Source organism: Nanorana parkeri, unplaced genomic scaffold (genome assembly GCF_000935625.1).
Source record: "Nanorana parkeri isolate BGI_ZX_2015 unplaced genomic scaffold, ASM93562v1 scaffold42, whole genome shotgun sequence".
NCBI lineage: Eukaryota > Metazoa > Chordata > Amphibia > Anura > Dicroglossidae > Nanorana > Nanorana parkeri.
This window is the reverse complement of record NW_017306310.1, coordinates 1,621,920-1,649,202: the sequence shown is the minus strand read 5'-3', so window position 1 is coordinate 1,649,202 and position 27,283 is coordinate 1,621,920. Positions and strand designations below refer to the sequence as shown.

At 39.9% G+C, this 27,283-nt stretch overlaps 1 protein-coding gene across 1 annotated transcript in view; it reads left to right on the top strand.

Moving 5' to 3' along the window:
- The window catches only part of WDR93 (WD repeat domain 93), a 48,958-nt gene extending 29,046 nt beyond the window's left edge, over positions 1-19,912 (top strand). Inside the window, exons 10-15 of the mRNA XM_018571701.1 lie at positions 6,681-6,815; positions 6,918-7,113; positions 9,896-9,956; positions 13,436-13,592; positions 18,452-18,614; positions 19,789-19,912. Of these exons, the coding sequence (XP_018427203.1) occupies positions 6,681-6,815; positions 6,918-7,113; positions 9,896-9,956; positions 13,436-13,592; positions 18,452-18,614; positions 19,789-19,891 (815 nt within the window). The 3' untranslated portion in view covers positions 19,892-19,912. The remainder of the gene's footprint in view (positions 1-6,680; positions 6,816-6,917; positions 7,114-9,895; positions 9,957-13,435; positions 13,593-18,451; positions 18,615-19,788) is intronic.
- Positions 19,913-27,283: the final 7,371 nt, after the last annotated feature.

The following is a 27,283-nucleotide window of genomic DNA, read 5'->3' as shown; positions in this document are numbered from 1 at the left end:
TTAGTTAATCGCTCCACCATCGCCCCTTTCACTGTCCATATAATCTTTTGTATTGATAATAAACCTTTGAATATTGAGTGAATAGACAACTTGGTGTGACTCTTCATTCCCAAGTACTTGTCTGAAGCTGACAGCACAACCGAATATCGGGAAACCTTTAAGAGAAAGTCCTACCAGGAGTCTGAAGGTTCAAGTCCGCTCAGTGTAACTTTCCTGAGGAACCCTAACATAGAGTAACAAAAAAATCTAGGCTGCAAACTTCAATGTTACACCTCCTAAAATATTAGGGCAGGACAGTGTTACCCAATATTTGCCTATATCACAAATCTGCCCAGCTCGGCAGAATTATAGACTGGTTTCATGGTTGGGATTGCAAGTCTTGGGTTACCCTGGAGGAGAATGTTGCCCAAACACTACTGACTTCCTGGATATCAACCGTACAGTGATAACCTTTCTTGACCTCAGCTATTTTAACTACATGGGACTTATCGAAGATGGGTAACATCACTGTAAGAGTGGATCCTATGACCCATCTCCTTGTTTGAAAACTGTAAGATCCCACCAGTTACAAATTTAGATATTCCATTGGGAAAACAAAATGTTCCTGGATGGAGCATTCTCAGCTAGCACAATTCATCCACTCCCTGGGTAATTTTCACACCCCCACTAGAAAATGTACAGCCTATGAAACCACACTCACTCAAAAAAAAACTAAACCCTTTTTTGTATATTCACATAATATAGATTATTACTCTAGGAATGTGACTCCACTACTCCGAATGTCATTGTCACATGAGAAAAGGAGCTCAATTTGACTTTCGGAGAATCAAAATGGGAAACGTAATTTAAAGTGGCACATATCCTTTGGCATGCAGTTTGCAAGAAAGGAATGGCAAAATATCAACTTGATGATATAGATGCCCAGCAGACATTCATACCTGTGATCCTCAAACACCTGCCACTTGTTGGAGGTGTAAAGCAGACATTGTCCATATCTTGCCCACTCACATGCCTATTCTGAAAGCAAATTCTACAAATATACACTAGGGTCATGGCTAGCACCATCCCTAACTCCCTACAACTTGTGTTATTATATAATTCATAACTGTAAAAATGGTGATGGACCTCAGCATGGTTCCTCTTCAAGAAAGGTAAAGCCCCGGCATGATTTAAATGAGAGAGTTTTTTTCCAGTCATCCACCAATTCTTTATTACTGTCACAATCTTTGCCACATCTGAGTTGCCCTTATGAGCGTACCATATTTTCAGAAATTCAGTTTGGGGTCTTTCTTTGCAGGATCAATTAATCTTTCCATGCTGACCTCTTTTCTTCAGTTCTTTTTAGTCAGTGACCTAGAACAAGTATGCTTGTCCTGGTCAGTGACACAGAAAGACACAGCAACAGTTTTTAAATGACATGTTACAATTATAATTTGGGAAAAAAAAAAGTTGTTGAAAAACAAAAAGAACCTAAAAAAAAATCCTAAACTTTGAGATGATTTTCTGTAATAGATGTTTATTATGGTTCCGAATAGTAAATTATTTTTCTGTTACCCTACTACTCCCTATAATGTATGCAAGATACAGGAAAACTCCACCTATATGATTTATGGATTATACTTATGTGTTAAACCATATTGCCATATTCTCAATGGTATGTTTAATATGAGATGTCATACTTTTTTTTTCTAATTGTAAATTGTTAAATCTAATAAAACAGATTATACAAAATATGGTGAAGGCAGGCAGGCAGCCCTGGATATACGTAGACTATACCAATAGGAAGAATACATGGAAATAGCAATAAGAACTGTTTGCTTGCTTGCAGACCTTGCCTGGAGTTTTGAAAATGCTCCAATAATGCTGTAAAAAAAACACAGTAAGGTGTTGTTTTAGATCAGAAAGGATATAGTTATTAAAGTATATCTATGCATACAAGACTAGTAAAAAGCCAAACCTGACACATTCCACGCAAAACTCCAAAAGTGGACTGGACAGAATTATTGGCACCTTCTCCAAATTGCAAGAAATAATTGCATTCAAAGATTTTGTGGAAAAGCATCTCAAGGTTACAAGTGCATCTCCAGAAATCTTAATGTTCCTGTGTCCACTATGCGCAACATTGTCAAGAAGTTTACAGCCCATGGCACTGTAGCCAATCTCCCTGGATGTGGAATAAGAGAACAATTGATCAAATATCGCAACAAAGGATTGTTCGAATGGTGGATAAAGACCCTCAATCAACTTCCAGACAAATTCAAACTGGCCTTCGGGCGCAGGGTACAACTGTGTCAGCTCGCACTATATGTCGCCATCTGAATGAAGAGGGACGCTATGGTAGGCAGGGCCGGATTCCCGGCAAGGCCACCGAGGCCCGGCCTTGGGGCGGCAGGGAGGGTAAATCAGGTCCTGATGGTAGGAGACCCAGGAGGACCCCACTGCTGACACAGAAACATAAAAAAGCCAGATTGGAGTTTGCTAAAACTTACCTGAGTAGGCCAAAATCCTTTTGGGAGAATGTGCTTTTGACAGACAAAGCAAAATGACAGCTTTTTGGTGCAGCCCATCATTCTACTGTTTTCAAAAAAAGAAATTAGGCCTTTATAGAAAAAAATACAGTCCGTACAGTCAAACATGGTGGAGGTGCACTGATGTTTTAGGGTTGCTTTGCTGCTTCGGGCGCTGGATGTCTCGACTGTGTGCATGGCATTATTAAATCTGAAGACTACCAAAGAATTCTGGGGTGCAATGTAGGGTCCAGTGTCAGAAAGTGGGTTCACCGTCAGGAGGTCATGAGTCTTACTGCAGGACAATGACCCAAAGCACACATTAAAAAGCACCCATAAATGGTTTCACACAAATCGCTAGGGGGTACTGGAATGGCCAGAAATGAGTCCAGATCTGAAACCCATAGAGCACCAGTGGAGAGATCACAAAACAGCATTTGGGAAAAGGAACCCTTCCAATCTGACAGACCTGGAGCAGATGGCGAAAGAAGAGTGGTCTAAAATTCCTGTACAGATGTGTAAGAAACTCATTGATGGTGTAAGAGTGTTAGATCGGCAGCGGGTGTGTGGGACCCCCTTGCATGGGTTCACACCACAAAAATTAGGCACCGCAAACAAGGATTGCTTCGGTTGAAACAAACGTGCAGTTTATTCATAACTATCTACAAGAAAAGTTGAGCAAAACAAACAAAACATGAAAATAAAGCCTGGCCTATTGGCCACTTACTATACACACAGTATCCCTCGCTACCCACTAGGTGCAACCTTGTGCTGCCCCTAGCACCTATCTCCCTATTCCATCAACTGCCACACAGGCTGTGTCTCACCACACGAGATTTGTTTTCCCTTTTTTCACCACACAGGTTAGCAGGAAGCTCCCCCAGTCTCTTCAGGCATGAAACTGGTTCCAGGAGGGAGCCATTCTCTGAGCAGTCTGGGAGTTCTTATAGAGGCCCTAATGAGCCAGCTTCCTTCAGCTGGGCTCATTACCTCTCCCAGTACTCCCTCTAGTGCAGGGGTAGGCAACCTTGGCTCTCCAGCTGTGCTGAAACTACAAATCCCATAATGCTTCTGCCTCTGGGTGTCATGCCTGTGGCTTGCAATGCCTTATAGGATTTGTAGTTTCAGCACAGCTGGAGAGCCAAGGTTTCCTACCCCTGCTCTAGTGGAAAGAAATCTGCATACATCCTGAACCTGGGACACAAATATATGCCATTCTGGATACACCCAGGTGATTTCACCTGCCTCCTGTCACAATGGTTACAGGAAGCGACTGATTTCATTTATTTTTTGTAAGGGCTGTGCTACCAAATATTAATTGAGGGTGCCAGTAATTTTGTTCAGTCCATTTTTAGAGTTTTGCGTGGGATGTGTCAGATTTGACTTTTTATTTCTCCACTCTTTTGTGTCATATCAATATAAACAAAAGAAGAAAACATGAGAATGCCTAAACATTTGTAATTGCAACAATTTTCTGCGCAAAGTGGTGCATTATCTGACAGAAATGAATGCACTCTATAACCCCATAGGCTGTGAGTTTAGGTAGGGGGTAGAAATGAATTACTGCCTATTGGGCTGCTGGGTGCATGCACCTAGCTGAACAGGACTAGTGATGGGCTCGGGCGTGTGCGCAGCTCCAGGTGCCAAGCCCGCAAGGAAGCTGACAATCACAGGTGCTGAGACATTATCCCGGTCCGCAGCTGCAGAGATCGGGAAATGTCTCCGTGCCTGTGGTTGGCACTCCGGCGCTGTCAGCTTCCTGGCGGGCTCGGCACTAAACAGGACATCTTGCAATTTCTGTAGAATCCTGATTGCTGATTTGCCGGGTGGTGCGCAGTGGCTTCTGCTTTAGAAGATATATATTTATTTTTTTTACTCAAAAAAGATCATGCAAGCCAGTAGGGAGTATATTTATGGGGTTTTTTTTTAATCAAACCTGCACTTATTCTTTCAATGGTTGATTTATAGAGCATTTTGAAATAGCGAGCTGGGAGTAATCATTTTAGAGTTGTCTTTGCAATCTGGGTGATATTGTTTGCTAGAGTTATACGAGGCTTAATGTGATACAGAAAGAGAAAAGATATATGGAGTACCCGTTGAATGAAAATGTTTAACGATAACACTGGAAACACACAAAGAGTTGTAGAAATAAAGTGTGTAGAACATATTCCAGTTGTAATATGCTTGGTTCTGTGCTGTGCTACTTCTTTTGAAAACAATATCCAAGGAAGTTGAAGAAGGGTCAGATGTTACTTCTGCTATGAGAAAACATTTTAGAATAACAAATGATTAAAAAGGAATCATAACTGAAAAGCATTTATTTGTAGGAGATTGCTATCTTTCACTGTGGCCTATAAACAGCTATTTGTGTTCTTGTGTTCCCACACTAACACTTAAATAGCGTGTGAATCAAAGCTTGGGGGGTAAAGGACTAGTCAGTGTGCTGTGAAAATGGCAGCAGCAATACATTTGAGAGCAATCATCCGCTGTTACCATGTGAGCGTAATTCACTTATAAATAAAATAGCTGTCTGTTAGCAATGGTCCTATCTTTCATGTGTCACTTGGATATTTCAGCCTTTCTTCCATTGATTTGCACTCCCTGAGGTCCTGGCCTTTATCTTTCACCAACATCTCCAAGCCAGGATGGGATTTATTACTCTACATCTAATCTCAAGCTTTCTTTTCTCTGTTTTTTTTTTGTAAATATTCTGCAGGAAGAGATTGAAACTGTTAAAAATGTATTTCATCCTGCAGCTTTCTTTTCTTAGACTATTTGTCTTGCCATGACACACCGTCAGCTTCATTTTACCACTGTAGAAGAAACTGCCTGGCCTCCTAGCATGTTGGGACCACTGCTTTTTTGTCCGTAGTTCTCTTTAGGGTCACAGGACATTTACTAATCTCCTGTGACCCAAATCTCAGCATATACCAGGTTAATGCTCGCCATATGCTGACAGTGTAGAGCTGCGTTGCAGCCGGGAAGAATTGTCGGGATCCACCCCCTGCCTGATTGACAGCTTTGTTTTCCCCCTCCCTTCCCTGTCTGTCCCTCCAGCAAGCACTGGAGGAACAGAGAAAGGGGAGGGGGGAAACCCTGCAGGGGTCGGTAACTGACAGTCACCGTTCTCTGCAGGAAAAAGTTTGTGAACTGAGAGATCAGCTGTTTGTGATCGCTCAGTTCTCACTCAATAGAGCTGACGTGTGGCAGCTGCAGTGGCACACATTGGCTCTAACTATTGGGATGAGTGTATTTCACACAGTTCTCTTTTAAAGATTAACACAGATGTTACCGAGGGCTGTCTGCATACAAATACAGCCTACCTAGTTATGCCCCCTCGTCCATACTGACATCCACCCATCAAGGCATTTAAAATATTTGCATAACTCCTCCCAGGTGCCAACCTACTGCTTGTATCAGGAGTGAGGGGTAAAGGCAGGGTGCTGTAATGTTTTCAGGAAGCTATGTATAGGAATCTGCTTGCCCCTTCCTACCTACCAGCCATGACTTGCCTGCATTACAGAGAAGCACTAAGACCCAGTGAAATCATCATTGGGTCTGAAAAATGATATCTGATATTATATTTTAAAATGTCATTAGAATGTTGATGAAAGGGGGAAGGAGGTACCAGGGAATGCAAAATATAAGAAAATTAAACTTCTGCTTTATGTAAGAGAGGCTTAAAAGTTAGCTAGCATTCAAAATTTCCCTGACAACTTGTAGAATGCCATGGGGTTCCCACCTACATGGACATGCCTGGAGCAGCTTCAGAACAATCCTCCAAGGGGGACATTCATGTATGATCTCAACCGACACCTCATAGCTCAAGCAAGCAGTGGCTGTTCCTTATAGAACACCTGGGTAGATCAACTCTGCACTATGTAGTTAAAAGTAAGCCTGGAAAGTCCACAGAGAAAAGTCATTTCTGCCCTTTACACTTACACAGGCAAGAAGAGAGAGACATTGGTTTACTAGGAAACTACAGCCCTTATCCAGATTTAAAATTGTAGACATTATTGTCAACCAGTCAAAATCAGGTTGAACGTCTCTGCTCACGATAAGCTGCACACCTTTGCTCTTTCCTAATCATTTCAAATGTATGCATTTCACTTAGTCCCATCAATCCATTTAATTAATTGTCATTTTTGCTAACCATTGCTTTTTTCCTTTTAGATGTTGACCAAAAAGCTGATATTGTGTGGCCGTGTGCTGCTCCTATTAAATTCTCAGCAGTCAGCTCTTGCACGTCATACCTAGCACTAGCTCTTGAAAATGAAACACTTGCAGTGTGGGACATGAAGTACTCTGGTAGGAGTTTTACTTGTATATGTCTGGTTTGTTGTTTGCAGCAAATTGGTTGCTTTAACTGATTTGACTTGTTTACTTATTTGGCAAATTCTTGTTTCACAGGTTTTCCTTTAGCTGTTGTTGCCTTCCCAGAGGGACGGCATATAGGTAGTCTGTATTACTTAGAAGACAATGCTTCCAGTAAGGACCCTCCTGCTGCCCCTAGAGCCCAACTCTTGGTGCTGTGTACTGATAAATCTCTATACCTCGTCACTGCAGCAGGGGGCAGGGAACTCAGCATGGTTCTACTTCAAGAAAGGTGAGACCACTGCATGACCTCTGGAACATTTTGCACCTCAGCTGGCCACACCATTTTTGCAATTTTTCACATTGATTTGATTTTCAACTGCTGTGTTGCTAGCGTTTGTAGAAGACCCCCCCCCCCCCCCCCTCCAAACCATATATTTTCTGAAAACGCAGGCCCAGCAGAATAAAAAGATGGGGCTACTAAATTTGTAGGCCATGCGATAATTGCGCAAATGTTTCTCAAATGAATAATATACCGATAAAAATACACAATTCAATTAATAAAGCCCTAAAATCAGTATCAGTGCACAAAAAAAATATTTTCTGACTAAAGCTAAAAGATAAAACTGTATTGAGTTAATAAATAACAAATATTTTGGCATTTGAAATTGCGCTTTTTTGCGAATAGGTAAAAAAAATGAAGGAACGCAAAACTGTAAATAAGCGATTTATGTTAAAAATTGTTTTTGTGTGTTGGTGTTTGTGTTGTGATAAAATGATACCGGCGTATATTTAATTACAACACAAGGCAATACGTCAAAAACCTTTGCAAATGCGCTGCCACAGTTAAATTAATGTTTTTTTAAAAGAAAAAAAAGGACAAAACTCATGCACTGTGATGCGTTCTAACAACAAATTGCAGCGCATGTGCATGACGTACAGCACCATATGGTGCACGTGTATGTTATGTGTGTAGGGGGAGGGGGGTTTGTGTTTTTTTTATTACTTAATTTTTTTTTTACAGATTTTTTTATTAATTATATTGTTTACATGGCCCAGCACTAAATGAATGGGAAGCACTCAGTACAGAGGCTTCCCATTCATTCAGAAACTGCTGATAGTAAAATATTTACTATTAAGCAGTTTCTGAATGGGAACGAGCCTCTGTACTGAGTGCTACTCCCCATTCAGAAATTCATGAATGAACAGGAAGTGATGTAAATCACATCCTGTTCATTCATACTGGGGACACATAGTACTATGTGTCCCCAGTTAGTTACAAATACTGGAGTGATCAGACGATCACTCCGGTGTTTGTTCTTCAAACGGACGGTAAATATCACTGATATTTATCGATCCTCTGCTGCCTCAGCCCCTACAATCGGGGGAGAGCAGCGGGGATCCATGGCGACAAAGATCCCTGGCCGGAGCGGCTGAAAATGCTGGCGGCCATCGGCAGCGGTGCCGGCTGGGGTGGAGCGCCCGAAATTTTAGCCTTGTCTTGTCAGCCGCTGATGACAGCTATTAATGTAACGAGAACCGTCTGCTGAACAGTTCTGCTATAAGTTCATGGTCGCTAAGGCGACCATGAGCTTATAGCAGAACTGTAAATGCCAGTGCCGTAAGGCATACTGACCTGGTCAGCTGGGAACAGTTTTCTTCCGCCGTATGCCTTATGGCGCTGGCAGGGAAAGGGTTAAACAAAAGAAAATCAAATAAAAAGTGACACAGTGCTAAAGGTGAACAACAGACACAACAAAACAAACAAAAAAAAATATATATATATAAATATACATCAAATAGTGATGGTCTAATGTGGAAAGTGGGTAGGAAACAATATTGATGGTTTTGGTGATGAATATAAATAATGAATATATTGATAAATATAAAAATTGGTGAATGAAATATATATATTATCAATATATATAATAGATGTGATAAATGTGCTTAGATTCAAACTTTATGATGAGAAAACTAAAAAGTGTGCTAACATCAAAAGTTGACAGTGAAAAAAATGAACCAAGCGATTATAGCTTGTGAAAAACAATTCTGGAAGGGTGAATCACAAAGTAGCAAACAAAAACTATTGTGTCGGTTATAACCTGATAGTTAATAACAATCCCAAAGTGAAGTAACAGATATCAGTGAAAAAATAACAGTGTTCAATAAACAGACTTATAAAAAGAAAAAGTTCTTTCTGTTATTTTCCTTTTGATCCAGCAGCCCCCCAAGCGTTGGGTACTCAACAGATTCAGTGAGTAAATATAGCCCCTCAGAAAGGATATTTATCTGGTCCATAGTCCCCTCACAAGGAGGACGTCACTCTCCCCCTACAGAAACCGGGCATCAAGGGACGTCTCTCTCCCGCAGCGCCGCACCTTTTCTCAGCTGTCCTTCAGAGCTATTAACGGCTTCTCCCGTGCCCTGTTCAGCGGTCTTCCTCTCAGAATCCCAGAAGCGTTTTTATTAATTTGGAAGAAAAGAGACAACCCTCAAGGTGCAGTACGACAAGCAGTAATATTTATTCAAAAGTAGCAACTTACATAAAAGATTAGAAAACTTCCGCCCGCTGGACAAATAGATAAAAACTCTCAAAAACAGCGTCTAAAACATCCCATGCGTCAAACCGATCGGCCCTTTTGACTTGAAAAAGTCAGGTGATCCCATGTGTCAGGTGATCCCATGCGTCAAACAGGTCTGTTTGACGCATGGGATGTTTTAGACGCTGTTTTTGAGAGTTTTTATCTATTTGTCCGGCCGGCCGTAGTTTTCTAGTCTTTTATGTAAGTTGCTACTTTTGAATAAATATTAGTTGCAGATAGTAAAACAAGCAAAATGCTGCAGTCCTGCACAGTTACAGATAATGAGGACAACACATTGGCAAGCTCAGTATAACTAAATAAGGGATAGGTAGATGCCAATGACTGCAGGATTCAGCAAACAATCACAGAAGATTTTTAGTTGAATAGCTTGCTTGACTGATAATCATGCCAAATCTAAAAGCTTTACAGGTGACAGAGTTGCTATACATCTACTGCCAGATTAAAACGTTTTATCTCTATTATTTTCCCAAGTACTTGCTCCTCAGATGACCAGATCAGCGCAGTAACTCCCATCCACTCCTTTCCAAATATGGTGAGAAATATTTTATATACATGTAAATGAATAAATACTCTTCTTAAAGAATAACCTAATGCAATGTACGAGCAATGTTCATTCATTTGACACCACTCCGTGTACCAGTGTTTAGCTGTTCTCCAAGTTCATGTTTATTCCTATAATTCTATCATTTCCTAACTGGTCCAGACTTTTTTTTTAAATCTCAAATCAGTATTTTGAGTGTGAAATTGTTTGACATTGAACTTCCTTTAAAAGTATATATGCATTAACCACAGGAACCAGTGTCATCCCAGCTGTAATGTGTAGGGCACATTAGATTAGGACAGTAAAAGCCAATTTTTTTTGTAGTTGTTTTAGTTTTGAATTAGGGGTAGTGGAAAACCTTCCAAAAGGCACAGTTGTTCCAGTGACAGCTATCTAAGAGGGCACTTCCATTCACTTTGAGCAATTTCCCCTTATTTCCTGTTGTTCAGGACAGGAAATGAAGGAAGATCTCCCCAATGGGACACAGAAGACAAAAGAAAAAAAAACCTGACGGGTTTAAAATATTACCTTTTCTATCTAAAATTTTAAAAAAGTTTATTCTGTTCATTAAGGGACACAGGACTCAGTTATTCAGAGACAGTTGGGTTATACTGCTGCCTGCAGGAAGAATTGGACACTGGGTGTTGACCAGCCAGGAATAGCCCCTGACACTCACATAATGCTTCCTAGAAGGATGGACTTTTTCTATTGAGAAAAGTTTTTACTAGTCATTCTCTCTTTTTTTCTTCAATCATGACTTTATCTACATGCCGGATTTTTTCTGCAGCTATCTGGATTGGCATATCCTCGGAATGCAGAGGTCATAAGCGTACTTCTATGCCTTCTCCTCTAGAATCTGTGCCAGGCACAAATGCACTTTTAGTGGCCTCTGAGCCTTCTGTTGCTGATGCTCTGTTTGACAAGGAGTCTCACAAATTATTGATTAATTAATTGATTAATTAATATTAGGGATGCACTGGTATTGAGTACAAGCACCAATATTTTTTTCCGCTAGTCACCGAATGACGATACCAAAATCCCATTAAGGAAGCCAACCTGGCTTCCTGATTAGCTGGGCAGCATGTAAAGACTCACCACCCGGCTTCCCCAATTAGCAGGGAAGCCGTCTCCATGCTTCCTCGTCACCAGGTGATGAGGAAGCATGGAGCCGGCTTTCTGGCCAAACAGGAAGCCAGGGAGCGGGTAATGACTCGCCATCCGGCTTCCTTATTGGCTATCTTCCCGACCAATCAGGAAGCGAGTCATTGCACGCTGCCCGGCTTCCTGATTGGCCGGGAAGCTGGCTCCTTGCTCCCTCGTCACCAAGTGAGCCCTTGCTACCTTATTCCAAAGGCCACTAGCCTCCCATTCATTAGATTAGACATTTGTACAGGGTGTTTCTCATGCGGGCCCTTGCGCACAACCTTCTGAGTCTCTGTGGCATTTAAATTTGGTTCTGTTAGCATTTCAAGGACCACCTATTGAACTTATTAGGGATATTCCTTTTTTCACTCTCACTCACAAGGTTGCATTACTTGTTGCCATCACCTTTGCGAGATGTGTGTGAACTTGCAGCCTTGTCCTGTAAAGAACCCTATTTGGTCCTACACAAGGATCATGTGATATTAGAGGCCTAGAGCATCTTTCTTTCCTAGATTGGTTTTAGCCTGTCACCTCAACCAGGTCATTGTTCTTCCATCTCTCTGTACCGCTCCGGTACATCAGAAGGAAGTTATTCTTCGCTGCCTGTATGTAGTTTTTTGTTGTGCTTCTGCTTCTATTAGAAAGACTGTCTTTCTTTTTATCATTCCTGGAGGTCACTGTAAAGGGGAACTAGCTTCTCACTCCATCATTTCTTGGTTGCTCAGACAAAATATTGTTCAAGCTTACAGTATGTTATTAAGAACAAGGTTCCACCTTTTCCTGTCAAAGCACACTCTACTAGATCTGTGAGTGCTTTTTTGATGTTTTGGAATCAGGGAACTATTTCCCAGACTTGCAAGGTTGGCACCTTGTCTTCTGTTCATACATTCTCTAAGGTGGGAGTTCACACTTCATCTGGTGCCAGATTTGGATGTAAGGTCCTTCAGGAAGTTTTTGAGCTGCAAGCTGCACCTAGTTTTTACTGTTTTGATGTGTGGGCCTATATGTGTTTTTTTTTTTTGCCCACCCCTCTGCCCACAGTCAAAACAGTTGGACTGCTTTCAATGTCCCAATTGTCTCTGAATAACAGGATTTTTGTACTTGCTGTACAATCTGTTTCTTTGAGGTCATTAAGAGACAGAGGTCTGACCAATCTGTTGTTTTTATCTGCTCCTACTACTAATTTTCTACAAAACTGAAGCATTATGGGAATGGGAGGGATTATACCTGGTTGGTAACAGCTTTTTCTGCTTGCCAGTGTCCAATACAAACCAGTTGTTTCTTGATAATTGAATCCCATGTTTTTAATAATAAACTCCATGAAACTGATTTTTCGGTAAGTAGTTTTTGGCTTTAGATTTACTGTACATTAAAACAAACATTTGATTGATAGCTGTGAACATCTAATCAGTTTATAAGCATGAATGGAGTTATTTGTTATACTAGATATACATTTTGTAGTGAATTAATATGTCTGAAAAAAAAAATATATATATATTTTTGTCAAGCATAAATCCAAGACGATTGCCACCTATTTTCTGTATATGAGAAGTCTGAATGTCTGTATATATTGTGATTGCAATGAATTAAACTACTATTAAAATCTACGGGGGGATTTTATCAAAATTGGAGCAGGCAGAATCTGGAGCAGTTGCCCATATTAGTCAATCAGCTTCTATATTTAGTTTTTTCAGTTAAGCTTTGAAAATTAAAAATAGAAGCTGATTGGTTGCCATGGGCAACAGCTCCAGATTTTGCCTGCTCAAGTTTCCATACATTCTTACATTTTTTTTCCATAATGAATAAAAATTAAACAAATATACATTTGCCAGCAAAGTATTTCTTTATACTTTGCCCAAGGAATTACAGTCATCATGTTTCTGAACAGCTAGTTCCAACTCTCTTAGCTCAGCTTCCCTCAACTTCCTGTACAGTACAACATCACAAGGGACAGAACATACTCCAACAACTGTTCATCTACTAGCTTGGAGATGGGAAGTGGGAGCAGGGAGCAGGGGAGTGACTTGTCTTGCTGTTCCTGTGTGTTTTTGGAGACATATACAGCTCAATAGCACTCAAGGATGTCCCCATAGGACCCTGCAAGGGTAAGGAGCCATCCTAAAACTGGATATCAGGGACCGTGCTTAGAGGACCAGCTGATTCTGCAGGAAACTAAAACATTTAAACATCAATAAGCAGCATCCATTGTAAGTCATTTTAACAGCATTTGAAATAGCTTAACATTTTGACTTTAATATAATTTTAATGATATTTGACCATGCTTACTGACATGCTTACTGACATGTATTAACATTACTGTATTCTAGGTGCTCTTACATTATCGGAATGGTACAGTGGAACTTTTCAATGTTGCCAAGTGTGAGCCAGTTTGCCAGTTTGGTCTGCCATCAACTTATCTGTTGGCAAATCCTTGGCAGCCAGTTTATGCTCTTGATGCAGATAATCTATGTCTTTTTCTTAAAGGTAAATCATATATATCACATACACGTGTCATACATATTAATGTTGAAGCACATTGTGCTATTTTAAAAACATTGTATTTATATACATAAACCTAGACATTACATTTTCATATAAGCTTTAGCGCATTAATGTAACTTCAAAAGTCATTTTGAATCTGCAGCTTTTATTAAAATAGTACCAGGTGATTATACGGTGACAGGGTGACAGTCTCTGAGTTTTACTTCTTTGTTGTAACCCTGTTACACAGGCTTCCAATGGAAACTAAAAGTGGCCATTTCAACACACATTCTGGAAGCATAGTCCTCTGTTGTCACCATCAGATAACCTGTCTGAGAAAAACATGACAGGAATTGGCAGTATGAGGCTGCAGTCTCATGCAGCAAAGGATAAAATGAAGGTGAAAGCAATAATTGTTTGATAACTGAGCTAAATATGATTTAATTACGGTTCACATCTACTTTAGCAAATCAAATGTTTAACCATTTATTAGTAAGTTTGAAAAAGTATGATTATGTGTTTTCTATGCAAAGTAACTCACTGCTTTCTATACTTTTTAAAGCATTGAAAGTAAAATTGCAGGATAAACGGAGTTTTTCAACAAAGTTCATTTTCCTGAATGATATGCATACCAGGACAAAGAGGCTTACTGTATCTGTAGAAAAAAAATTATCAAATTAGAGCATGCCTAGTGTTATTTGTATCTTTTCTTTCTTATGTTTGGGGTTAATTAATCATTTTTTTAAAAATATATACATTTTTAGTCTGGTAAATATAAAATATTACACACAAATATGTCATAGTTATATCTACATCCACAACTGAATGAGTCAGAGTAGTGAATCTAACAGCAAAAAGTTTCCCAGCACAGAGTAGTGAATCTTCCCCCTACGAACTGAGAGAAATAGAGAGACATGAAATAGAAATAGAGAGACATGAAATAGAAATAGAGAGACATGAGGCAAACAGCTTATGCTGTGTTCTTTCTTTTAAAAACCCATAACACTTTGTGATACCAGTGTCAAGGATGTGTTAAAGGTTTATTTGTGAAAAAAGAATATATACATACAGTATAGTAAAAAAAAATGAATAAAACATGCATTTAAAAAATCTTTAAACTTAAGTCATCTAAAAACATTTAGTTCCTCTTTAACCCCTTTGTGACACAGCTTCAGAAAATGATTTCGTTCCTGGGGACTGGAGCAATTTTGCCATTTTTGCTATGCATTTATTTAACCATAGTTTCCATCTTCCTCATTTATTGCGGATAAACAGATTATAAACATATTATAAACCGTTTTTTAAAGGGCAAAATGGGCTTAAATTTGATGTGACATATGCATTTATAAACTCGTATTTTTTCATAAAAAATGCAAAAAAGTTTAAAAAAACACATTGTTCACAGTTTTGGCAATAGTAATGTGTACATAATTAGTTTAGCTAACAGAACGTAATTCATAATAAATTATTTTATTTGTCCTGATTTATATATCATATGCCTGGGATTTCAGTTTATTTTGGGAATTATAGCTCACAAAATACAAGGAGTGAAATATATTTAATAGCCTCCTTGGCTCTGTATTTTCTTAAATTTTTTTATTAACCATATATATAATCTTTTTATTAACCATATATATCTTTTTAAATTTGACTTTTTTTAAAACTTTTTTAAAATTTTGTCAAATTTTAAAATTTTTTAAAAACTGTTAACATTTTTTTTTACAACTAGGAGGCACTCAAGGGTTAACATTTTTTAATTTACAGTGGCTTTTGATACTAAGTATTCTGAGGAGATATTGTTTTCTCAGAGATACTTTATATCACTTTGTAATACACTAAGCCGGATTCCAGCTCCGCAACACAGTGAGCTGAAAGCCGGCTCAGTGGCTGTCGCAGCATGGTGATCACAGTGATTACCTCTCACTGTGATTATAGTGCTGGGTCCACCTGAATTGCTGTTGAGGGTCTGCCTCAGAGGGCCCCATCAGCAGCATTGACTCAATGAGCGCTGGTCCATGCATGGACCAGCACTCATTTTACCGCATGAGTGGATTATTCTGTCACCGGTTGTTAAGGAACTGAAAGACCGTGACAGAATAATCCCATCATCGGTCGGGAAGGGGTTAAAAGGCAAATTAATGTTTTCTACCACTGCATAAATTATACCACTTTCTGACACAATGGAAGATTTTATGAGATGCTACACAGTAAGGGTTCATGTCAACGGGTGTCCTAGTCAAGCACTGCGTTTCCCATACAATGCTTACAGCTGCGTTTGAAAGGAAAAATTTGACAAGAGAAGACTGCGTTTGACCTACTTTGTTGCAGTTCCAACACACCTCAGTAGGACATTCTATGACCAAAGAAGCACCACGCAATGCAAAGCGGATCAAACGCAGATTCTGAACTACAATGTGTACCGCTCCTATGTGTACTTCAGCCTCTGATCTCACATGTGAACTGCGTGTTCTATTGAGGTGCTTTGAACTGCAGAAAAAACAGGTCAAACTCTGCATTTGTCATTTGATTGCATACATTTGCAACCGAATAGCGGATGCAGATTTTGAAAAGGGCATCCCTCAACATGACCACTAATACTGCTTAAAGGCATGGATGTAGGCCAAATTCCAGAACTTGCCCTGTCTCTTTTGTGTTTTCCAACTGCAGCACAGGTAAAGTCTTACTCCACATACACAAAGAGCCTAAGGACCCATGCACATGGGCATATAGAAATACTCCAAGATTCTTTGGAAATTCATGAATTACCAGCTGAGGTCGTTCTGCACATGCGAGGCTGCTGATTAATTAATCACTCAAAGCCAACATGCATCCTTTGTTGCTACAATGAAGGTGGCTTTATTTGCACGGCATTAACCTCCAGCTATATTCTGAAAAACACAGTTGAGGAGCCCACTCTCACAAGATTTGAGTTCTTCAACTTGTGGCCATTTTCAGTATCATTTGTGACTTGAAAGTGCAAATATCTGTGACTTTGCAAGTCTGCAGGAATGCATTTCTGACATGTCACAAAGTATAGCAACAAAACAAAAGTGAAAAAGAGCTGTACCTTTTAGTTTTTTAAATCATTCCATAAGTCAAGTCGAGTAAGTGTGCCTAAGCCTAAGAGGAGCATTCTGGGAAAAATTATGTATTATAATATACAATTTGCTGCAAGCTGTAGGAAGCATTTGCTCACACTGTTGGTTACTAGTGATAATTCAAACTTAAATTATGTAACTGTGTAAAAAGTTTTGATGTGAAAGCAGCAAGGAAATTATCTAAAAAGACATCAGGTAACACAGGCACCAGGACTGACATAACTGTGTCATCACTAAGCCAACATCTCATTTAGGGATGCTATAATGCTATAATGGACACCTGCAAGAACTAGAAGTTTCCTTTTTAACAACATAATCTCTGTGATCATTCAGTGACCATTCTCCCCAGAAATATGAAGGGTTCTGAATGACATAGATGAAGAGAAAAAAAGTGTCTGCCCAAAGTGCTGATGCAAAATGAGTACAGGCAGATCACTTGCAGACCATATTTTATCACTACAGAGGTTCCTGCTACACATTGGTAGCACTCTGATCCTGTTTAGCTCAATGGAAATCTATAATTAAGGCCCCATTTGCAATCTGCACAATTCAGTGACAGCTGCCACTGCCTGCAGTTGTTTGCAGGCTGCCCGCAAGTAATCACACAACCTGCGATTACCTGCGGACAAACGCACCTGGATGCAAACAGTTTGCATCTAAGGGCCTGTTCACATGATTTTCAGGTCCGGATTAGCAGGCGCGGTGCTACTCATGCAGTGCGTTTTTGATCTGGATGCTGGCAGTTCTACCTGCAGTCATGACTGCTGGTTTTCCCTCTGATGCTCCACCACAACCAGGATGTCCAACGATGATGACATCATAAAAAGTGGAGCAAAAATAAAAAACATTTTGCTTAGCTGCATTGCGTTCCGTTTTTGACACGTTCGGCGTTTCCTGACCGGACAAAATGTGACACGCAGTATTTTTTCAGTCAGGAACGGAACGGACTGCGCACGTGAGAACTGTAGCCCATAAAACACATAGTGATACATTAGGATGCATATTTAGTGCAGGAGCGCACGGATCAGGTCAGCACAGAATACGGACGCCGTGTGAACAGGCCCTAAGTGTGGTCGTCCGGTTATCGTTCAAGTGCGGTTGTCGAACTGTGGGAGGTGGCAGCTGTCATTAGATTATACAGCACCTCCTGCCTGCAGCAGATCACATGAGTCTCACAGAGGAATTCATGAGACTCATGTGATTGACCCCTTTCACATGTGCATTCCATATATGTAAAACAATACATTCCATGTAGGTCACATATGTTATCGCAGCTGTTTGTTAAGATATGTGGCAGAGTGGTTGCAAATTGAGTGTTTGCTTCCTCTAGTGGCAAATCCAGAAATCTCTTTATTTAATACAAAGAAATGGAAGCGCTAGCAAGTAAAAATATAAAAGTCACATTATAAATTATTTTTAGTAAACACTACATTGACAAATCTAGGAGTTCACTGACAATACTCTGAGGGGAATCTATCAAAACTGGAGCAGAGAAAATCTGGAGCAGAGAAAATCTGGAGCAGCTGTGCACGGCAACCAATCAGCTTCCCTGTCTCATTTTTAAATCTTAACTGAACAAACCGAAGAGAGAAGCTGATTGGTTGCCATTCACAGCTACTCCAGATATTGTCTGCTCCAGTTTTGATGAATTCCCCCCAGTATATTTTACCTTTAACAAACAGGAGCAAACAACTGGGTGGAGATGCTTCCATATTCCAGCGTGTGGTTCATGTTCTCCGATCTGACGTTTTCTTTACTTCACAGCTAATGAGAAACTGACACCAGGAGAGTCTTTGTCTGCAGAAAATGACAGTTGCTCAGTCTTTGTCTTCAGTCTGAACATGTTAGGAAAAACACAAACACCTGTTGGGATCCCATCCCAAAATATACCATGGGAACAGAAGTGCAAGCTACTGTTACAGTCAAGGTGAGGATATAAAGTAAGGAATAGGGATGAGAGTTCATGTTAATATGAAAGAGTGACGTTCCAGTGACAGAACCCAATACTGATAATATATCTGTACTATTTATCATCATTTCTTTTAAATTGGAGACATACAAGGATATATTACACTGCAAATTTATAGCATCCCTGTGGTTTCCAGCTCTCATCATCTCTTTCCAACACACATAAGGCTCAGTTCAAACAGGAACGCGCTAAACATAAAAACCTAATATATTCCAATGTATCTGGTTCACACCTGTGTGACATCTGTGCAGTGCAATAACGCACAACATGCAAAAAAGTCCAAGCGTGTCATTTTGGGCGAATCCCGCGCGTTACGGCTATAGTAGTACAAACTTTAAATGTAACTCATTGCACTCCTAACCGGACAATACCCCTAAAATTGGGTGGGTGCCTGAAGTGACAGCAGATGCCTCCATGGCTATAGTAGTAGCCGCAGACGTGCGAAATCCGGGCGTATATATTCAAATTTGCATGTTTTTGTGATGCCCGTAAACCGCAAATGCTATGTGTGCATGGAGCCTAACTAAGCTCCCTCTATTAGTCAAGGGCTATCTTAGTGAGACAGTAACACTTAGCCCATTAATTTATACTTATTTCTCACTGTATACATGTATATGCGAATGATAGGCCACACCAACGTTCTTTTGTCTGTACAGAAGGGGGAGGGCGATAGCATAGAAGCCAAAAATTTGACCCCCCAACATAAATGTGAAAACACAACCCCATCCAAATTTAAAATTTTCAGTATTGGGCGGCATGAATAAAGGTTAAATCCCTGTCAGATTGCAGTCCTGTGTCAACCGCTGTCTGCTTTCATTTCCATTAAAAATGTACTTTGGTCAATGACAGGGTTAGCTTGGCTGTAAAGACAAACATAGCCACAGCTGGGCAGGTCTTTGTCAGTGTTCCAGATAGTTTGAAAGACATGACAGAGGATAGAAGGTTATTCTACTTCTCCCAAGACAGATACATTTATAAAACCTTTAATGTATAAAAGTCCTCCTTACCATCTTGTCTTGAATTGTACTGTGACTGTAATGTCTTCCTTATATTGTAAGGTGCTGAGCAAACTGTTGGCACTATATAAATCCTGTGTAATAATGTATAGCATCTCTTATTTTCTTTTTATCAGGTTACAGGCTCTACCAGAGCGGAGAAAACAGATTGCAGAATCCTGGTCTCTTTTAAGGAAACAAGCCTCTGATTTAATGCAGAGAGACACTCTGAGCAGATAATGGTAGAACACAAGCTTGCAATGTGTCATGCATGCAGGCGATACCTAATTGTCTAATGCTGACTGTAAGTGGGTTGAAAAGCTCAACTTTTTGATAAAAGTAAGCCCTCAAAGTCTGCTTGATAAAAGTCATTTTCTCCTTGCCATCTTGTCTTGATTTGTATTGCAACTGCAATGTCTTCCTTATATTGTAAAGCGCTGTGAAAACTGTTGGTGCTATATAAATCCTGTATAGTAATAATATAATATAAATTCAATGGTTTTTACACTGTCTAGAGCACTAAACCCTTAATTTAGACAGCTTTGTCCTTCAGCTTGCAGTTTATTTTGATTGCATAATTTAAAGGCTTTTTCACTTTCAGAGAAACAGTAAAAAAATATTACTATAGTAGACATCAAGGGGCACGCTCACTACTGGAATAATTCTTACCTGCTAAGTGTTGCTCTAGCAGCTGCCAACACTTGTTATATATAAATATGGCATTAAACCTAACTCGAGCAGGGCTGATTCCTCCAGGTGTTTTCCAAGACCTCACCCCTTCTCATAATTCAATTACCATGTACCTTAGTATTTTGGGGTTTTATGAGGCGTCAGACTCCCAAGTTCTTTAAAAAGTTTTACATTTATTGTCACACTTTGTTAAAATCCATAAGCAACATTAAAAACAGTATTTGCAAAAATAATTCCCCTCAGTTCTGCCTGCCGCTGCCACATATACAATATGTATGGTAATCATTAACATCCATAATACTGATTTCATTTTGGTATAATGCAGTCCATTTTTGTGGATATATTCTTTTTATGATCTTTCTCCACTGTGGCAGATGTTTGTTGACTTTCAAGGCGTTTTTCTGATGCGCTTCCTCAGGGAATATGATGCGATAATCTTCTGAGACAAGTATGGATACACTACGGGGAGTGGGGATCTATTCATCTTCCACCTCCCAAACAGAAGCGGTGGGACCACAGGGATATATAGGATAGAGGCTCACTTCTCTATTTTCTTCTTCATCCTCAATTGTTTCTCAATCTATCCATTGTAAAATGTGGTGATCACCACCAGTAATCATTCGTAACACACATCTATCGGGGTTCCAAAGGAGCATGGAGCAGGAACACAATTGCGGTTGAAAGAAAGTGGACGAGACACGGAAGGAGGGAAAATAGTAAGATACTACACACGATTTGGAACGCCGATAGATATGTGTTAAGAACGATTAATGGTGGTGATCACCACATTTTACAATGGACATATTGAGAAACAATTGATTATAAAGAAGAACGTAGTGTAGAGAAGTGAGCCTCTATCCTATATATCCCTGTGGTTCCACTGCTTCTGTTTGGGAGCTGGGAGATAAATAGATCCTCACTCCCCAAATTGGATCCATACTTGTCTCAGTGGATTATCGCCTCATATACTGGAGTTGTTTTTGATAATGCAATCAAAGCTTGCTTGAAAAAAGAAACATTTTATGTAGTGGGTGCTGCCTTCTGTCTGCCCATCACTTTCAACAACTTCCTGTATTCCCAGTGTGCTTTGCATCTCTTTCCCTACCGTGTCTCGATTTCTCAGGAGTAAATATCCCATCAGGCATTGCTTCCAGCAAGCAATGATAATGATACATTGTGGCAAGTGCAGACGTTGAGTTGTAGTTCAGATGGCAGGCTTAGTTAGAGTAGTGACACTCAGAATTGGATATTCATAGGGCTGAGTGAAATTGTGTCACTGCATTGAGGAAGTGCATTCCGTGGGCATGTTCAGTAAGCAAGTTTACAAACTTCTTGATCGATATGGTTATTAGGAGTGCAATAGAACTACATAGGAATAGAAATACATATTTATTTGTATTTGTTTTGATCATAGATACCCTTTAATGAATGAAAGAAAGAAATTATGTAATGTACATTTACTTGAGCTGATTGTCAGAAAAAAATGACAAGTGTTGTAGTGTGTCACCTGCATTCCATACGGCGATGTAGACCTTTCTCTTTTCAAATGGAAATGCCCGAAGTGATGCCACGGATGGCACCACTAAGTCGACCTGAGGAAGTGACCCTACGTTGCCCCGAAACGTGGGCTACGTGATGCATGTTCAATACAAAATGAACAAGAAATACGCATCCTGTGAGTGCTGGTGATTCCTTTCATCCTTTTCATCATGAAAAAAAGAAAATAGCCTCTGACTTCCTCTGAGGCGACGGTCTGCATACCGTCGCCTCAGAGGAAGTCAATAGTGACGAAATGCATCAGGTGGGCGGATCTATGCGAGCATTACGATCATAGAGACAGGAGCTCCAGTGGACACAATCCATACGCAATTGCCTTATTTTAACTGTAAGTTCATTTTAATCGTTTAAATACATTTATTCTGACATACTTCACTATGGGAAGCCTTTTTTTCTCTCTCTGAGCACAAGAGAAGGTGGAAGATGGAGGAATAGTTTTACACGATTTTGGAAAGATAAGCCATAGTTGGGAGGAATCTACCCCAATTTATTGTCGGATTAAAAACAAAGGAGAGGATTTGTTTCTATATATATCAGCAAAGCACTAATTGTTTTTACATTCACGGACGTTGGTGTTGACTATAAAAGCAGGAAGATATATCCTCACATAGAAGGACTTTATTGTATCCAGAAGTAATGGACTTCACACATGGTTATGTAGATTAAGAGGGAGTTATACATCACTTGTGAGATTCAACACAGGATTTTCTATATGTACACCTTTTATGAGATGTACTAGCACGTTTTTTTTTGTTTTTTTTTTTACTATCATCAGCACAGGCATTGTGCAACACAGGTGGTGTGTATGACACAAATTTGCATATCCCTTTGTGACAATTTCACATTTTATACAATTTTTTTCACATTTTAGGAATATAATTTTCGAGTTTGAAGGTCAGTGCTATTTTCTTTTTTCCTATTTTGGGTGTACTCACCTATTAAGCACAGCTGCTCTTAGAGTGTTATTTGATTCCTAGCGCAGTTTCTTTCTATCTAACATCCTTTTCATCATATTGAGAAAAAAATGGCAAACATCACGTACAATGATAAGGACCCAGGAATACACATAAATAATCAGGTCAGGTGTGCTGCAAAGTAGGTAGCTGTATAATAAAACAAATAGTTTGAGAACTCCATCATTGTGCAGTACATACAAACTGTTTATTTCTTAAAAACAGAGGTGAATGCATGCAGAACTCACTGAGTAGCATAGCAATGTAGGGGTTCTATGAGGTATACTTCATAATACAAAGTCTGCTTGATAAAAGTGCAGAGCCTTGAAACAAATAGTTTTTGGCAGAAGAGACTTGAAGTGCCTATTCTGCAAAAAAAACCTCTGTTGATTTTCGAGGGTTACTTCCACTTTAAGGAGCTTTTGTTCCCCCATTGTGCATTCACATGTGACCCCTAAGGTTGACAAAGGTTGTGTTGGAGTGTGTCAGCAGTCCTGATTTTATCACATAAACCTGGCTTTCTACAATGATGAAAAGGAATTGATTTACTTTGTCTTTGATGATCCATTTGGGTGGGCTTGTCAGAGCTAATTTCTAGAGCTGCCAGTGTTGCTATTAGCACATCAGTAGTTGTGAAGATTTCAGAACACTTATCGCATTATACAGGACACCGAGCATTGATCATTATAAGTATTCTGTAGAAAAAGGAAAACAGCTTTAGGGTACATCACAGTTCTAGTTAAAATCCTAAATTGGGCTTATTTATAAGCCTGATGGAAGGAAGATCACAAACAATCTGTGTTCCCCCGCAGCAGCCAGTCGTATTCTCCATTTGTAGTATAGGAAAAAAGGGATTGGTTGCCTTTTTGACTATTCTTTCTAATTTCAAACATAAAGTCATAGTCTACAAGCAGTCTAAAAACATATATATACATGTTCAATAGCTGTAATTTTAGTAGGAACAAATAACTGGGGTGGCCCAGTAAAAGGCTGGATTGGAATTTTACAGCAATACATTATTGTTTCTCTATACTAAGAGCGGACCAATGGTGTTTGGCGTTGAATTAGATATGCGCAGCAGGGTAAGGTTAATTCTTCAAAAGTCAGATCATTCACCCATTGTTAAAATTAAGTGTAGGCAGATATAATAGACACCCCCCTTTAATTCAGGTATGCATTCTTGAAAGATATTTAAATGTATTTTAATACATTTTCCCATAATTTGCCTTTTTGCCAAATCCCCACACATCAGCATTCAGACAGAGACGGAATCATTGTTAGCCAGTCAGCCTTTCAACATGACACAATGCTGTGAGTTTGCTAAATACAACTTTCTAATTGGAGGGGCAAGCTCATAAATGATCAGTATGCTACTGTTCCTATACTAGTCTCCAGTCACAGTCTTGACCAAGCTGTGTTGGCACGTGTGTCTAGTTCAGAAAACTAGAATGTCAAGGAACCCAAGGTGAGTGCCACACCAATTTTCATAGAGTCTAAAGATATAAGTGTATTAGTCCTTTGTTGAGATCACACAAGATGTAACAGCCAATGTGTTTCGGGGATTGCACCTACCCCCCCTCATCAGAGCTTTGGAAGCTTGTGTGTGATTGGGTGGAAGAGGAACAGAGACACCGGCACTCCAAATTGGCAAGCAAACGTCTATTTATTGACGTGCAGCATGACAAAAGATAGCAACGAACATTTCGGGGCCACAGAGGATCCCCTTCATCAGGCAAAGCATACAGTGTAAGTGCACAAGAGGTGACTGATATGTAGCACCAACCCTAATCAACACAACCAATCACAAGTACCCAGTCTGACCCCACGACGTCATCATTGGCGTCACATTCCCGCCAGTTTCACACTGCATAAAGATGACATATTGCATGATAGTGACACATAATAAAGTGCAAACATAATAAATACAGCCTGTAAAGTCCAATGTAAAGGAATACCTTAGATCGGCCTTAGACCGGGAGCCCGCTCACCGCAAAATAAGACTGCTCATCGGATACGTGCATCAGCATGCTGTATAACTGAGCCGCCCATGGACATCAGTAGGTACCGGCTACACAATCGAGTATCGAAAGAACAGCGGGACATCAGTGTACACGGATATCTGGTATAGAGCGGAGGCCCCAGGTGAAGGCAGAAAAGGAGCCACCTCATAGGAGATGGCATCAGCCTCAACTGATTCATCGAGCGCAATGGGTCACGCCCACACCAAGGTTGTCCAGGTTATCAGTGACACAAAATGGAGGAGCCGCATACGGAGATCAGTATGTACCAGCTACGTCACCCGTTGCCAAGGTAACGGCGGGACGCCAATGCGCGCCCAGAGCCCGGAGCACTGTATAGTATACAATACTGGCTTCAGGATGCAAACAAGCCGCCAGGAGTAAGAATTAATATAAAAGATGGCTAAAACATGTATCATGTATAAACAATATATCCTTAGGTCAATAGGAATTATGATGGATTACATGGGACAAGGGGTTTCATTAAAGCCAAATCATATAAACGCACATAACTTCTATGGATGCATCAAACATAAAAACAAAAAATGATGCTGATCAATCCATAGAGATAAACAATCAATCCAAATGCATATAGATGAATGCAAACGCACAGAATGCATGTGCAATGATAAGCATACAACCCCTAGGTTTCCCATGGAATCATGATTGTAAAGTACATAAAAATATTAAAACATTTTGAAAAAAACACTAGTTCATAAAATATACCGATGATTTATAGAACTAAACTATTCAATCATGGATGCTCCATCACAGACCCAATCACTGTCTATAATACAATGTATAAGGAGCAGGAAGGTAGACCCTAGTACATCAAACCTGATCCCGGGTGTTTATATCAGAGTTCCATCTCGATATATAAAAATAGATAAGATCAACAAGGAGAGTAAGACCAAAAAAATGTATTATGAGCGGCATGCTCGAATTGCCTTAATAAAGGAATACCCTGTACTATGGCATGCCGTAGAGACTAAAAACTCACGATCAACTCACAGTTACCTAATGCAAGGGCCTAATGGTGATCATAAGGGGTGGTCGTGCATGGCCAGGAAACCCCAGTGTGAGTGAATACCATAGAAGAAATGTGGGGGGGAGCTCACAGACTGTCGGAGGGTTCTCCTTACAGGCTGTAATCGACAATCTGTCCCCACTGACACAGATCACACATTTCCCCCAATGACACATTGGGGGGAATGGGTGTGGTAAAGGGGGTGTGGCCACTGAGGGGTGTGGTCACTGTGGGGCGCTGTAAAGCTTTCTCGACAGGGCGCCTAAAGGTTTAGGGCCGGCCCTGCACATAGGGGCTTGTTAGACCCTCTGTGATAGCAAACGTTAAGTGAAAAAGAGGTGAAAAATAAAAAAAGGAAAACATAAAAGGAATAACAATTAAAAAAAAAAATTTAAACCAACCCAGTTGCCCCTGCCATCTGATTTGAATAAACACATGCACTTAAGGCATGCAAGTGTATGTAAATGAGGAGGGGGGAGTTGTAAGGAAAAAAAAAAGTGTGATGCACCAGGATCGGCGCATCAGCACTGTGCCTGGGAAGCCACAACACTAGCTCTGCATTGTGCCCGAGTGACCACACTGTCTGGACCGTGATTTAGACATCTGCTTGGTGAAAATGTTACTCACTAAACCTCCTTACATTTTAATTCACTACCCCTGTTCTAGACTTTTTTTTATTCTTCCTAGGGTGCTCTGAGGCGATCTAGTGTATGTGGGCTGCCTTAGCCAGATCATTATGCTCCATGAATCAAGCCATTCCCCTTGATAATGAACTAAACACAACCAAAGATCCAGTGCCTTATACCCATACCCCTTAATCAGAAAAATGACAACATTTTTGGTAGTTAATAATACTATACAGTTGTACATTTTGCTGTTTGCCTATGCTTACCTTTCAAATACCATCTGAGGTCTGTGGGCATCTTTATACAATCCTACACAAATAAGTATAAAACAGAGGAAAAGTGTGAAAACCTTGGTGAGTAATATCAATGTGCAGTTATAGCCAGTACTATAAAATCACTGTTAAACATGCTGATAAATATTGTATAGATGGCATCTTGGTCTGTATTTTCTTTTAGAATTTAGTCTTCCTGCAGACTGAACCTATTCTGTTTATTTTTGTCATCCACGAAGGTGATGAAACTAGGTATTCATCCTGAAAAATAGATAGGTGGAATGATACATCCTGCTCATTTTTAGTAGCGATTACTCCTTGGTGTATAATTGTTCTTTTTTCATAAAATTTCTAAAAAAAATGTTTTCTCTATAACTAAATCTAGACATATGGCGACCTTCTAACCTAAAAGAAATGCTTAGCAACCTCTATGACAGCAAGGATTTCATACATTTTCAGTGGAGCTCTCAAATCCTTAATGTGACAAGA